The sequence below is a fragment of the Spinacia oleracea genome, chromosome 3 (assembly GCF_020520425.1).
Source record: "Spinacia oleracea cultivar Varoflay chromosome 3, BTI_SOV_V1, whole genome shotgun sequence".
Classification (NCBI taxonomy): Eukaryota; Viridiplantae; Streptophyta; class Magnoliopsida; order Caryophyllales; family Amaranthaceae; genus Spinacia; species Spinacia oleracea.
Window position 1 is genome coordinate 86,340,234 of NC_079489.1, and position 15,076 is coordinate 86,355,309.

Below are 15,076 nucleotides of genomic sequence, written 5' to 3' on the forward strand. Positions count from 1 at the left end.
GAGTCTCAATGTCAAATTCTTGAAGTAGGAGAACCCATCGGATAAGTCTAGGCTTGGCCTCCTTCTTGGCCATGAGATAATGGATGGCCGCATGACCGGTGTAAACAATGGTTTTTGAGCCAACCAAGTATGCGCGAAAATTCTCGAAAGCATTCACAATAGCAAGGAACTCCTTCTTCGTGGTGGTATAGTTAGATTGAGCTTTATTGAGGGTATTGGACATGTAATAGATGACATGAAGCTTCTTGTCTTTCCTTTGACCCAAAACACCCCCAACGGACTAGTCACTTGCATCACACATGAGCTCAGAGGGGAGTGACCAATCTAGAGCTTGCACAATAGGAGTGGAGACCAAACAAACTTAAGCTTGTTGAAAGCATCATGGCAAGCATCATCAAAGTGAAAATCACACTCCTTTTGAAGGAGGATAGTAAGAGGCCGTGCAATCAAAGAAAAATCCTTGATAAACCTACTATAGAACCCCACATGCGCAAGAAAAGAACGAACCCCTTTGACATTAACCGGAGGAGTTAGCTTCTCAATCACCTCAATCTTGGCTTTTTCCACCTCAATTCCGAGATTGGAAACCTTGTGCCCAAGAACAATACCTTCTTGCACCATAAAGTGGCACTTCTCCCAATTCAAGACCAAGTGAACCTTCTCACATCGCTCAAGAAATTTTTCCAAGTTGAGAAGGCACTCATCATACGAGGCACCACCAACCGAAAAGTCATCCATGAAAACCTCTATTTCCTCCTCAAGCATATCTCCAAAAATACTCATCATGCATCGTTGAAATGTCCCCGGATGCATAGCCCAAATGGCATCCTCCTATAAGCATAAGTTCCATATGGACAAGTGAAAGTGGTTTTCTCTTGGTCTTCCAGGTTTATGGGGATTTGGAAAAACCCGGAATAACCATCAAGAAAGCTAAAGTACTTATGCTTAGTAAGTTGTTCAAGAATTTGATCAATGAAAGGCAATGGAAAATGGTCCTTTTTGTTAGAAGAGTTGAGTTGACGGTAGTCAACACACATTCTCCACTCGGTCACCGTCCGGGTAGAGATAAGCTCACCACGAGAATTAGTGACTACCGTCATCCCACCATTCTTTGGGACAACCTGGACCAGGGACGCCCACCTACTATTAGAAATAGGATAGATGATTCCGGCCTCCAAGAGCTTCATAATTTCCTTCTTAACCACCTCACACATAGGTGGATTAAGCTTTCGTTGCCTTTCATGATGAGGGATGGCATTGTCCTCAAGCTCAATGTGGTGAATACAAAGTTTCGGGCTAACACCATTCAAATCACCAATCGTGTAGCCCAAAGCACTTTGATGACGTTTCAAAACATTAGTGAGCTTCAGAACTTGCTCATCATCCAAACTAGCATTAACATTAATGGGATAAGAAGAATTTGGACAAAGAAAAACATACCTCAAGCTCGAAGGTAGAGGTTTGAGCTCTACCTTGGGAGCTTCCATACCAATTCGGAAATTATGATCATCCAAAACTTCTTCCCGGTTAAGCACAATCAAACATTGCTCTGATTGAGCACAAGGTGGGGTAGAAACCAATAGCTCCTTGTAGTTGGCCGCTTAAATCCCTACATCTCCTAAGCCTTCTCTATTCAAAATAGCAAGCTCAAGCGGATCGTTAGTAGCGAGCAAGTGCTCATGCATATCATGCACTAGGGGATCAAAAGAGTCAACCAAGAAAAAATTCTCATTAGTAGAACTAGGATAATTCATGGTTTTATTCAAGTCAAAAACCAAACTATCCTCCCCAACCTTCAAAGTGATCTTCCCTTGCTTAACATCAATTATGGCCCCCGTCGTGGCCAAGATTGGCCGACCAAGAATAATAGGGACATGAACGTCCTCATCTATATCTAGCACCACAAAGTCGACGAGGATCACGAATTTACCAACTCTCAAGGGTACATCCTCAATCTTGTCAATAGGATATTTGACCGAACGGTCGGCAAATTGCAATGTAGTGTTGGTTGGGACAAGATCACCAACTTTGAGCTTGGTGAACACCAAATAAGGCATTAAACTAACACTTGCACCCAAATCACACAAGGAATTGCTTATTTCAAGCTTCTTAATAGCACAAGGGATAGAGAAACTACCCGGGTCTTTGAGTTTGGGTGGAATTTGGTTAAGAATAATAGTACTACAATTCTCGGTGAGGTTCACCGTCTCCTTTACGTCACAATCCCTTTTTCCACTCAAAATTTCCTTAAGAAATCGAGAGTAGGTAGGCATTTTCTTGATTGCGTCCGTAAAGGGGATGGTGATATGCAACTTGCTTATCATTTCTAGAAACTTTGCTAAATGGGTATCCATTCTTTGTCTAGCAAATCGTTGGGGGAAAGGGGAATTTAAGAACAAGATGTTGGAGAGGGGTGGCCACCCTTGGCCTCAAATCATCCGTCATAACCTCCTTTGGGGACACAACGTGGTCTACATCATCTTCATCTAGGTCCCCCACTACCCCTTTTTCACCAACATTGGACTTAGGGACATCACTAGACGTAGCACCACCATTCATAACCCTCCCACTTCTTGCCACAATTGCATTCATTTGCTTTTTAGAGTCGTGACCTTGAGGCGGAAGATTTGGCTGTGTTTGATTTTGATTAATGGAGATAGCTAGTTGAGCCAATTGAGTCTCAATCATTTTTAAATGAGTGTTGGATTGCTTGAATCCATCCTCAAATTCCACATTCTTCTTAGCTTGCGCCCCCATAAACGACTCCATGAGAGCCTCAATATTAGACTTGGGAGAGGGGAGCGGTGAGGAAGCATTGCTAAGGGAAGAGTGTGAGTGCCATGTGGTCTAGGTCCATTGAATCCGGGAGGAGGATATTGGGAATTGCCATATTGGTTTCCCGATTACTAGAGGTTCCTCTATTATACCCATATCCGTAGTTATAGCCCCCTCCAACTTGGTGGTTTGACCCATAACTACCTTGATTGTATTGGGGTTGATGACCGTAACCATAGGGAGCTTGGCTTTGATAGCCTTGCCCCCTATAGTTACCTCGATTTTGGTGATCAAACCCACCTCCTTGGCCTTGGCCTTGGTAGGTAGGACCTTGATAAGAATTAAAAGGGGGACCTCTAGGACCTTGTTGTCTATTGAAATTAGGATTTTGGGGTCCATCATACCTAGACTTTTCATTCAAGGAATTAGCATACTCAACATCAAAATCATTCTCACTAGATGGGTTATGTTCAACATAGGACACGTTTTGCAATAACTGACACATATTGGGGAGATGGTCATGCCCGCCACAAACATCACAAAAAGAGGTATTAGGAGGCATAGTACTGTAGGAACTCACCTTGCCCTTCCCTTAGGTTAGAAGGGTGGCCTATGGTGGAGATATTTTTGATGGAGATGGCAGTTGAGAGGGAGCATTTTCGAGTTTCCCAAGTCGAGAAGCAAGCCTTGTTAGGTTATGATACATATGACAATTCATAAATCATGCGGAAAAACCATTTAGCCAGGAATACATATTATTTACACATAATCATATAGCATAGTTTAGATGCATACTCTTTGTTGCGTGCCTTCCCTAGCTGCGCCCGAACCGAACAAGAACAAGTCTTTAGGACTCCAAGTGTCGTCCCTCCGTAGATAGTCCACAGCACGTCCGGATCCGCCTTAAGATTGACCAACTAGAATCGCCCTTAAGGTACTAAAGATTTTCGGCACTTATAGTCAAGAAATGTGTCTGAATTTTCTCTCAAAAACTCACTTTGAATACTTGAATAATCTCTGAAAATATGTGACCCTAGGCACTTATTTATAGAGTTATGGAAAGGGTTTTGGAATCCTATTAGGATACTAATTTATTTAATTATAACCCTACTAGGACTCTAATTAAATAATCATTATCTAATAGTTTTAGGATTTAATCACACTTCGAATCCTGATTGCTTCAGGATTCCCGCACAAGCAATGCACGAGCACCGTACACCTGCGCAAGCCTTGCGGCCCACGCTAGGCGCACAGCGCTCGGCCCACTGCTGTGCTCCGCGAGCGCGCCCAAGGCCTTGGCTGGGCCTGGCCTTGCGCTGGGCCTGGTCGAGGCTTGGCGTGCGCTGGTGCGCGTTGGCTCGCTGGGCGACGGCCTGGCTTCGTGCTGGGCCTTCGTCTAGCGGGCCTCGTCCGATGCTAATTCGTACGATACGCTTCCGATTAAATTCCCGATTCCGGAATTCATTTCCGATACGAACAATATTTAATATTTCCGATTCCGGAATCAATTTCCGTTTCGAACAAATATTTAATATTTTCGTTTCCGGAATTATTTTCCGATTCCGATAATATTTCCGATTCTGACAATATTTCCGTTTCCGGCAATATTTCCGATTCTGGCAATATTTCCATTTCCGATAATATTTTCCGATACGTACCATGTTTCCGTTTCCGGCAACATCTACGACTTGGATAATATTTATATTTCCGATACGATCCATATTTCCGTTTCCGGCAATATCATCGTTTCCGGAGTATTCATTTCTTGCCTGTGACGATCTTAGCTCCCACTGAAACCAAGATCCGTCGATTCCGAATATCCATAGATGGAGTATTTAATGCCATTAAATACTTGATCCGTTTACGTACTATTTGTGTGACCCTACGGGTTCAGTCAAGAGTAAGCTGTGGATTAATATCATTAATTCCACTTGAACTGAAGCGGCCTCTAGCTAGGCATTCATCTCACTTGATCTCACTGAATTATTAACTTGTTAATTAATACTGAACCGCATTTATTAGACTTAACATAGAATGCATACTTGGACCAAGGGCATTATTTCCTTCAGTCTCCCACTTGTCCTTAGGGACAAGTGTGCATTTCCTAATTCCTTTGTCGCTCGATGCTTGCTCTTGAACATAAGGTAAGAGTTGTCATCCTTATTATGTCCAGAGGTGTTTCTCGGTTTCAGAGTTCAACTGATCAAATAAACAGATAATCATAGCCTATGATTCATCCGAGCACGGCCATGCATTTCACAGTTTCTAGCTCTCCGAGTGGCCTTGTACAACTTTTAAGCATCTCATCCCGATTTATGGGAGGACAATCCCAATCTTGCGATCTTGAGATTAGACTTCGTTTGATAGGTGATTACCTGAGCGTTGCCTTTATAGCCTCCTTTTACGGTGCGACGGTTGGTCAACGTCAAAGCAACCAGTTCTCAAACAAGTAATCTCAAATCACTCAGGTATTGAGGATTTAGTGTCTAATAATTTTAATGAAATTTACTTATGACAGATTTTCATCTCTTACAGTAAAGTTTCATAGGTCTTGTCCGATACTAGTCTTCCCAAAGTAAGTATCTATGCAAATGATTATGACATTGCCATGTCCACATAGTTCAAGAAACAGAACTACTAGTCATCTTGCATTCTAATCGTCTAACGTTTTCTATGCGTCCAATTTTATAGAAAACTCCGACTAGGGACCATTTTCAACCTTTGACATTCAAGTTCACTTGATAGACATTTCTTAGTCACAGGACTGGTCCTGACAGTCTATCTTGAATATATCGTCAAATTTGAAGGGACTCATCATTTAATACTAAACCAAGATTAAATGGAATATGAAAATACATTTCATATATGATAAATGTTCAACCCCAATGTTTTATAACCATGGGCCTCAAACCCATCTTCTAAAACAATTCATGGAATTCAAAGCTATGCTTGATTTCCAGTGCTACAACGTGAGTGTTGCTTCTCACTTGTTGCATAGGTTTAGTTATCATGCTTTGCCAATCTTAATATCCTTTTCATCGAATGTTCTTCGAGATATGATGATAAGATCTTTTCGAGTTTGTTTATTATGTGATCTAGTCTTTCTTACTTCAAGAGTGGTTCTACGCATTTTTCAATGAAGAACCATCAAGCCAGCAGACATGTGATCTACCTAAGTTCAGTGAAGAACTCTTTAACATAAACAACCCTGTTTTATTGTTTCTTAGGCAATAAGTACTTTTACTTCAACTTTATAGGTTGCTAGTGATGCTTTGTTTGGAATTACTCATCCAAGCAGTTCACAGATATGTGGATTACTTTCCAGCTGTATCTTAGAACATAGAAATTAATATTTTAATATCCCACGCAACAACTCATGGTCTCCAATCCATGTTGCCATTTCAAAACACGATGCTCTATAGCTCGTCCTTATCAATGGTTAACTCCAAGGGAATCTTGCTTGATCCCTTGCCAGTGTTTATGCGTGTAGCATCAATATTTTAGCATATCTTTATTTCCTTGAATCAAGAACTATTCCTATGTACCTTTTCAAGTACCATAAGTATTCTTGATCTCAATCTAGTTGATCTTCACTTAGATCAATAGAGATTGGTATATGTTCGTCATGCCTAAAGTCATACGATACGTTTTTGGCGATCCTCATATTATATCATACATGATAAATTCTTTTGCAGAATAATTCCCAATTGAATTCTATTCATGTAACTTTAGCTTATCTAGTTTCAGTAGATACTAAATTCAGCTAAATTCTTTGACATATAATATAGGTTAAGAATCTCATTTAGAATCTTTGATGTTTAACTTAGTAAATGCTTATACATAGTTCAAACATCCTTTACTTAGATTTATTCACATGGGTCAAATATCTCCAATGGAGACTTTCGTGTTTGATTTAGTAAATGCCATTACTTAATCCAAAACAATATCATAAGATCTTTGTAAATAGATCTTAATACCCAGTATGTACTAAGTTTCGCCATGGTCCATCATTGATGAATAATCTCAAATCTAAGTCATTAGCATTTGAATGTTATTTTACAATAGAGAGTTATGTGTGTGATACACATAGGACCAATTAAGTTTTAAGTACTCCCACTAAACTTCTTATATATCTATAAGAATCATATATATTTTATGAAACTAAAATACTTATTAGCTTCATTTAAATATAATTCCAATTCCCAATTGCTTGCTTAAATCTGTACTTTAGATTTTATAAGCTAGTTTTCTCTTTCAAACATTTATTTGGATCCACAAATCCTATGACATACCATGTACATAGTTTATTCCAACATTTGATTGAGGAATACGTTTTGTCATCCAATTGCTATATGTACCAATATGCAATCATTGCTTGAATTATAGACTTGAGCATTACGATTATGCATGGGGTTTCAACACAATTCACACCATGAATTTGCTTGTAACCTTTAGCAACTAATCTAGCTTTGTGTGTGAACACAATTCCATGTTTGATGGTTTTTATCCTTAAAACAAACTTTGCAACCAATAGGTGTGAAACTATTCTTGCAAATCAACAAAATTTCAATTTTGTCATCAAAACATTGAGTATGTTTTATGGCCTCTAACCATTTAAAACATTTGAGTCTATATATGGCCTCTAACCATTTTAGGGAATCTGGGTTTCGTCATAGCTTTCTTACAAGTCACAAACTCATTAATCTACATGATAATAGTTTGACTGCAAGTTGTAGGTTTCTTCACTATCTAATGGAAGAATCGCATAGCTTCAATGACCTGAACTCCATGTTTCTTCACTATCTAATAGAAGAATCTCATAGTTCCAGTGACTTGAACTCTATGCCTACTAGGGTATAGAACATCAAACAATAGAATATTAATAGCCACTTGAAAGTCCTTTGAATATTCTGTTCTCCTTGAAGCACTTGTAAAGTCTTCTAAGAGATCTCTATTCTTTAAAGCCACTTCTAAAGTCTTTAAAGAATAAGTTCGGATTTTCTGAAGCACTTCGAAAAGCCTCCGGAATGTCCGTTTATGTTTGTTGTTCGCCTCGAAGACTTTCGAGGTCTATTTTCTCCCACTTGTCATTTTGGAAACGAATCTCCAAAAGGACATTATTTCGAGCAAACAAACATTATGTTCTCAAAAATTCGTGGTAGAAACAATACCCTTGTGTCTCATTTGAATAAATCACAATGAAACATATATCTATACTTGGGCCTTAGTTTGTCGAATGACAAACACTAAGCTCCCACTGAGTTTAGGAACTCTCTAGATATATTTTATGAAAAGTTATTCTGAAATTACTTTTCAATAGCTTTGACGAATTTGGTTTAGTTTGGTGGTAGTTGAGCATTTTGTTTTAGAAATTATAGGAAAAGTCTTTATGATTCATCATTAATCGGATCAAGTACTAATTGACTTCGATTATTCCAACTAAGATATGCCATATCTTATGGACCTAGATTGTGAAATTACAACACACAATCATTGATGATCATATTTGGTCTCAAGTAATCATCAACATGATCTAACCTAGATCTTCATGATTTCTTGCCAAGTGGATTTTGTACTTCTGAGTCTTTGAACTAGCCAAACAGATTCAACTTATATCACATTTGAGTAAATAAACCTATATTCACTCAAATCCATGTGAAATAATAAAGTCATAAAACCTTTCTTTAGCTTTGAACTCTATCGTATAGGCGTTCTAACAATAGTTCATATTCTTTGTTACTTTCAACAAGTAAGACTAGCTTGTCTTAAGTTGATCTAGGAATCAACCAACTTTCAAAAGTTCATTAAAATAGAGCTTGTGAATGTTAACTTGTTGATATGGTCTAAGCAACAATGCCAAAGATTAATGGAACTCAAATCAAGGGTTTGATTTGAACCTAGTAAAGTTTTCATTTAAAGAGTTGTTTGTTTTAATCAAGCATATTGACTCAAACCGTAAATGACCATTTTATTCAAATAAACAAACAAACAAGCATTGTTTTCGTTCTTCTGAATGTGAGTCTTTCTGTGTTTGAAGCAGAAATTTAGGTATGCTGATTTTGGAACAAAATAGCCATTAAGTTCCAGCCTTTGAAAGGACTTAAAACAAACTAGATGACTCTACAACTAATGTAGCATTGCCATGCTTCATTTCCCACTTGTAGGTCATTAGTGTATCCTAGCTTCCATTGTTTGAGTTATTACCGAAGTAAGAACCTCAAGCGGTATATGATACCAAGGAAGTTTGATTGCTAGGTCACTTCTCTTTAAACATAAACTTATAAGTAGAAACGGAATCGTAAATTCCTTTCATATGTTCCTTTGTTTTCCTATTTCTTGTACCCTTTCTTATAGTCTTAAGAATTGAATTCTTTAGTGTTGACTTTTATACTTTGTTAGACATGTCCAATGTCACCAACAAGGTTCTTTACCATTTTAATTTATGTTGAATATTTTGGATGCCGTGATGTGGGCACTCCCTTTGATATTCCTTAAACCGATCCCATGCCTCAAAGAAAGACTCATCTCTCTTTTGCTCGAATGATTGGATCTTGTGCCTATACTCGGTTGTCTTTCCGTGGGAGTAAAATTTTCATAGAAAAGCACTTGTAACCTTATTCCACGTCTTGAGAGAGTTTGGATTGACCTCCTTGTCAAGCCAATCACTTGCCCTCCCAAGCAAAGAAAATCGGAACAACTTAAGGCGAACATATTCAGAGGTAACACCTTGGTGCTTGATCGTGTCGCAATAATGTTCGAATTGCTTAAGATGTTCATGAGGTGACTCTCTAGCCTTGTCACAAAAGGGGTGGCTTTGCACAAGAGTGATCAATGCCGGACGGATTTCAAAGTTGTTGCCATCCATGGTTGGAGGATCAATACCGCTAGTGGCTTCGAAGGCTCCCGGAATACCAAAATTCTTGACCGGTTGCGCCATGTCTTCACGAGTAGGACTAGTAGAACTCGTAGGACTCGGAGGGGTTTGCTCGGGTGAAATCACTCCTAAAGTGGTGAATCGAATGTCGCCAAAAGAACGGGTTCGATTCTTTCACAAGCCCCTCAACGCCCTCTCTAACTCGTCGTCTAAAGGAAGAAGAGGTCGATGGCGAGTAAGGCCCCGGACTGGCATGCAACAACTCAAAGAAAAACGTTAGCAATGACAATCTCAACTAAAACAAGAATTTAAAATGGTAAAACTATACTTGATAATAAAGCTAAACTAAAAAACAACAACAGTTCCCCGGCAACGGCGCCATTTTAACAAGGGATTTTCGTGTCGTTGAACGAATATCACCCAATCAAACAAGATTTATAAGAACACCTAACTAACCGACTATATTGATAATAGTGGCAAGTTCGGGATCGTCCCAAGAGAACGGTGAGAATGAATTTAACCAAGTCAAGCTAGCTTAGAATAGGAAAGTGAAATGGATTATAGGAACGAATAATTCTACGCTAATTAACAAGTTAATCAATAGGGAAAGAGCTAGGGGAATTGGGGTTCGACTTGGGTTTATTAGGGAAGGATGAAGTTTCAAACACTTAGATGTTCCTCTCTCTAAAACCCTAAAAAAACTGAAAAATAAGAGCAATAAATGATGTTGCTAAAAGGTGGGGAAGAGGGGGTATATATACCCTTTCCCGAAAAATAACAAAAAATAAGTATTATTGTCAAATTCCGGACGTCGGTGCGGGCGCACCCACAGGGTGCGCGCGCACAAATAAGGGTCTTCGAGGGCGCACCTGGATTGGGTGCGGCACATCGATGAGTGAGAGAAAGTAAGGAAATTCAACATCTTAGATAGTAAATTGTGTAGTACACGAACTAAGGATGTTAAGAATGTGAAAGTTTTATGTTCTAATCAAGAATCAGAAGAAGCTACATGGGAAGCCGGTGACGAAATGAGAAAGAAATATCCCGAGCTTTTTCCCGAGGTTAGTTGATTTACGGGATCGTAACTCGTGTCTTTTAAGGGGGGTAGAGTGTGGTAGAATTTTGCACTTTTTACCTTATTTTCTTATGCTAATTTGGTGCTTTCTATTGAATATTCTCTTCATATTGTCATGTTTAATCATCTAAAGAGTACATCAGCTTAAATTTTTGCAAGAAAACACAATAAAGTCTCAAGTTTTGAGTTTCAAGTCTTGGTTACCTTGCTCAAGTTTCGAGACGAAACTTCCTTTAAGGAGGGTAGACTGTAATAACTCATATTTTTCCATATTTATAAGTATATTTTATTATATTTATAAAGCATTTTTATGATTTGTAGAATTTAAATCGCATTTAAATATTTTTTGTTAATTAGAATATTTATTATTAATTTAATTAATTACGAAACGAATGTATTATTCGAAGTCGGGAAATTATTTGGGTTTTGATTTAAAAAGGTTTGAATTAATTTAAAGTCCAACTCGTTTCCATGAATAAGCCCAATCAAAGCATCCAAGTTAAAATCCTAATTCAAACCCAATCTTTAAGGCAAGCCTAATACTCAATTAACTAATCCTAACCCACTAGGGATTATGGAAGCCTATAAATACCCCTTATATTTCGATTGGATCCCCTTCATTAAAGCCTCATTATTTTCTCTCCCTCTCTCTTGCACCCCACGACACTCTCCTCCTTTGCCTCCCTTCCCTTGCGTTGCACAACCCAGCCGAGCACCCCCTTTGCTCGTGCCCTTGCGCCACTGCCCAGCCGAGCACCCTTGCTCGCTGCTTCCCTTCGTCCCTCGCTCGACGCCAGCCACATACACTCGTGCTTTCTCATCTCGTCGCTCTGTGTTATTCCCCTGACTCGCGTCCCTCGACGCCCCGCACAGCCACGGTCCCTGCTTCCCTTCACGCACACTCGCGCCCAGCACATGAGCACTTGTTCTCCCTCTCTCGCCCTCCTGTCGCGCACCCGCACACACACACACACGCAACAACAGCTTGTCGTGTGTTGCCGCGCACCAATACTCCGTATATTTGTTCCCTTTTTCGCCCGGTCACATTTAATTCGTGATCGTACCGTGCTATAGGCTGGTATGGTATAATTCTCTTCTTCCTAATCTATTCTATTTCAAATTATATTTTTAAATTATGGATTTTTATTGTTAATATTGAATTATGATTGATTATATTGTTGGGATTGGCTATGAACACCAAATTTTGAGGATTTTTGTGTTTAGATTATTGAAGGATATTTTGATTTGGAGTATTATAATTTTCAGATTTGAAATATTAATTTAATTGTTGAGTTTTGAAGGTTTAAATTGATTTTAATGGTGATTTAGGGTTAGGGTTTTAATATTAACTTAAGGACTAATTGATTAGCATAATTAGATGATGATTTTAATTATGCTAATCAATTTTTTTTCAGATTATTATAAAGACCTAAAGTGTCATTTTTTAAAGGTTTTTAGCATGAAAATAAATTAATTTCATGCTAGGGTTTTAATCGTTCAATTGAGACTATTATTTTATTAATAAGCGATTGATTCCTTATTAATTCAAGTGTTTTAAAAGTTAATAAAGTTTCTCAAAATTTAAATAACATGAGTAATAATTGGATTTCATTATTTAATGATAAGAGGAGATTTCTAATCTAAAGACTTGAATCACAAAGTGGCCCCCGTACTTAGGCATTCAAGGTACGTACATGTCAAGGGTGACCACCGTTTCATGAGGATTCATGTGATATGGTATTATTGTGATTCATGTGAATTGAATGGTTATGGTCTAATACCTCGTATTTTTCAGTATTTATAAATATATTTTATTATATTTATAAACCATTTTTATGATTTTTCGAATTTAAATCGCATTTAAATATTATTTAAATGTATTTTTAATTAATTAGAATATTTATTATTTTAATTAATTACAAAAAAAAATTTATTTAATGTTGGGAATTTAATTGGGTTTCAAAAGTAAAACGATTTTTAATTAATGTGGCCCAATTCAATTCCAAGTTCAAGTCCAAACAAATTAAGCAAGCCCATCTTATGTTTAATGAAGCCCGAAAGGGAATCCTAAATCCTAGCCCATATTTGAGTTTCCTAAATCCTAGCCCATATTGAGTTTCCTAAATCCTATCCCATATAGGTGCTTACCCTCAAAATCCTTCACTATTATTCATTAAACCTAAAAGTAAAACTCTAACCCTAAATTCTTCTTTCTTTCGTCGAACTTATGTTTGACCGTGTTTCTCATACTTCCGTTCGTTTTCAGAAAAAGGTTTATTCTTCAAAGTTGTAGATCTCGAAAAGTCCTTGAACTGTGCCTAAAGAATTGATCAATTCCGAGTTATAGATTAGAAGTTATGAGCGTTCTAAAATCCTGCTGCAGTAATTTCTCTCTCCTCCCTTGCGGCACTCTCTTCTCCTTCATCCGCCCTTATCTTCGGCCGCAAGAAAGCCACGAGCTTGGCTCGCCCTACCCTTGGCAAGTTCTGCCTTTCCCTGTGCTTCATGCACACAAACTCCCTCACTCCCTCGCGTCGCTCGCCCCTCTCGCCCCTGCTCGCAGCGCACCCGCACACGATTGTTGCGACGAGCCTCGCGCCCTTGCCGAACGCTCGTGCTGCTGCTGCTTCGTGCTGCTGTTGCTCGTGCCGCTGCCCTACATGCAACACACCCGTGTTGTGTGTGTGTTGTTGTTGATAATCAAACTCCGTATACTTTTTAACTTTTCCGAATTCCGTTTTAGAAATATTTGATTATTTAATTATTTTGGATTATTTAAATTGCTGGGAACGGTTATAAACACCGTATTTTATTATTGTCGTATTTAAATTGATGAGATTGATTTTTATGTTTGAAATTATTATTTTCAGATTTAATGAAATAATAAAGTGTCAATTTTTAAGGTCAAAACATGGTTTTTATGATGACCTATTATTAGGGTTTTGATTCCAATTGTTTAAGAGATTGATTCACATAATTTAATGACGATTTATATTACGGGAATCAACTTAAACTTTCATATTTGTTATTAAGCTTTAAAGAGTTGATTTTAATGATTTTAAAGCTAAAAAGTCAATGTTTTTATACTAGGACTTGAGTTGACTATTTGGGACTATTAAATTGACGAATAACGATTAATTTCTAATTAAACCAAGGGTTTTAGTTTCTTAAATAGTTTAGTAAACATGATTAATAATTAAGTTTCTCCTTTGTGTTTATAGGAGTTGATTTCTAGTGAGTCGTGATTCTCATAGTGGCCCCCGTACTTAGGTATTCCAGGTACGTACAAGACTAGGGTGACCACCCATCCCTTGAGGACTTTATGAAGTGTATTGAATGTGAATCATGTGAACTTATGTGTTGGGAATTCATGTTTGATGTGTGAACAAGCATGTGAGAATTATTATGGAATCTATGTGAACGAGCATGTTATGAATTGAATTATGCTTTATAGATTCTGTTTAACTATCATGTTATGGACTTTTATAATCATTGAATTATGTCAAGCATGTTGTTCAAGTTGGTATGCATGTATGAGTGTTGCGCATGCAAGTTATTGTGATTATGCTATAGTACGGGATGTCTAGCATACTTTGAGCCTATTGAATATTGCCGGAGTGCATTGTTTATTCTACCGCAAGTGTAGAATATGTTTAGAGAGCCTATGTGAATTGAACTAAGGATAATTCGTGCTAAGGGCACACCCCGCTTGTTAATGGGCAATGTCGGGTTATCTCAAACAGTGTTTTTGACAAGGAAGAATGGGAGTAATTTCACTTGAGTCTTATGTTTGATCACAAGTCCTACAGGATTAAAATAAAGCGTCATGGTTGTATTATGTGTTGGTGTACTTGTTGAATTATTTGTGAGTTATGTCTTTGGGTTGTGTCTTGATCATAACATACTAATTAACGTAAAGTGTAACCCGAATGAGCTTCAAAACTCTTGGAACGTATATACCTCAAGTATGAACAATAGGGGGAGTCTTGCCGGAAAACTTGTACTCCTTGAATGATACAAGACGTTGTTTCATTCTTTCTTTTTAGGTTGTTGTGCATTGGAATTCCGTCGGTATGGTCCAACTGTCGGTATGGTCCGACTGTCGGTAGGAGTCCGACTTATTATTATTTGGTGTATGGTTGGCTCCCATCACCCTTTTCTTTCCTTTTGAGGATACTTTATTTTACCCGTTCGAAACTACTTCTTTATTAAAATGTGAGTCAAGAGTTGTGTCAAGTGTCGAGTCTTATCTCCATGTTTACTTGTTTATTAAATGGCTTTTGCATGTGGATTATTAATTCGTTGAGTGAAGCATGTTAGGATAGAACGTTATTCTAGCTTGTTCATACTCA

General features: G+C 38.1%; 1 protein-coding gene and 1 pseudogene across 1 annotated transcript; one reads left to right on the top strand and one right to left on the bottom strand.

The window, feature by feature from the left end:
* Positions 1-1,601: 1,601 nt before the first annotated feature.
* On the bottom strand, positions 1,602-2,354 carry LOC110797564 (uncharacterized). Its single transcript, XM_022002683.2, has one exon. It carries the CDS (start codon positions 2,352-2,354, stop codon positions 1,602-1,604), a length of 753 nt encoding a protein of 250 aa, XP_021858375.2.
* A 6,879-nt stretch (positions 2,355-9,233) lies between these two features.
* Positions 9,234-9,334, top strand: LOC130470939 (uncharacterized; annotated as a pseudogene).
* Positions 9,335-15,076: the final 5,742 nt, after the last annotated feature.

What these genes read in the sequence shown, in the direction of transcription:
- LOC110797564 (XM_022002683.2), bottom strand. Translation starts at nt 2,354, where the DNA reads ATGGATACCCATTTAGCAAAGTTTCTAGAAATGATAAGCAAGTTGCAT.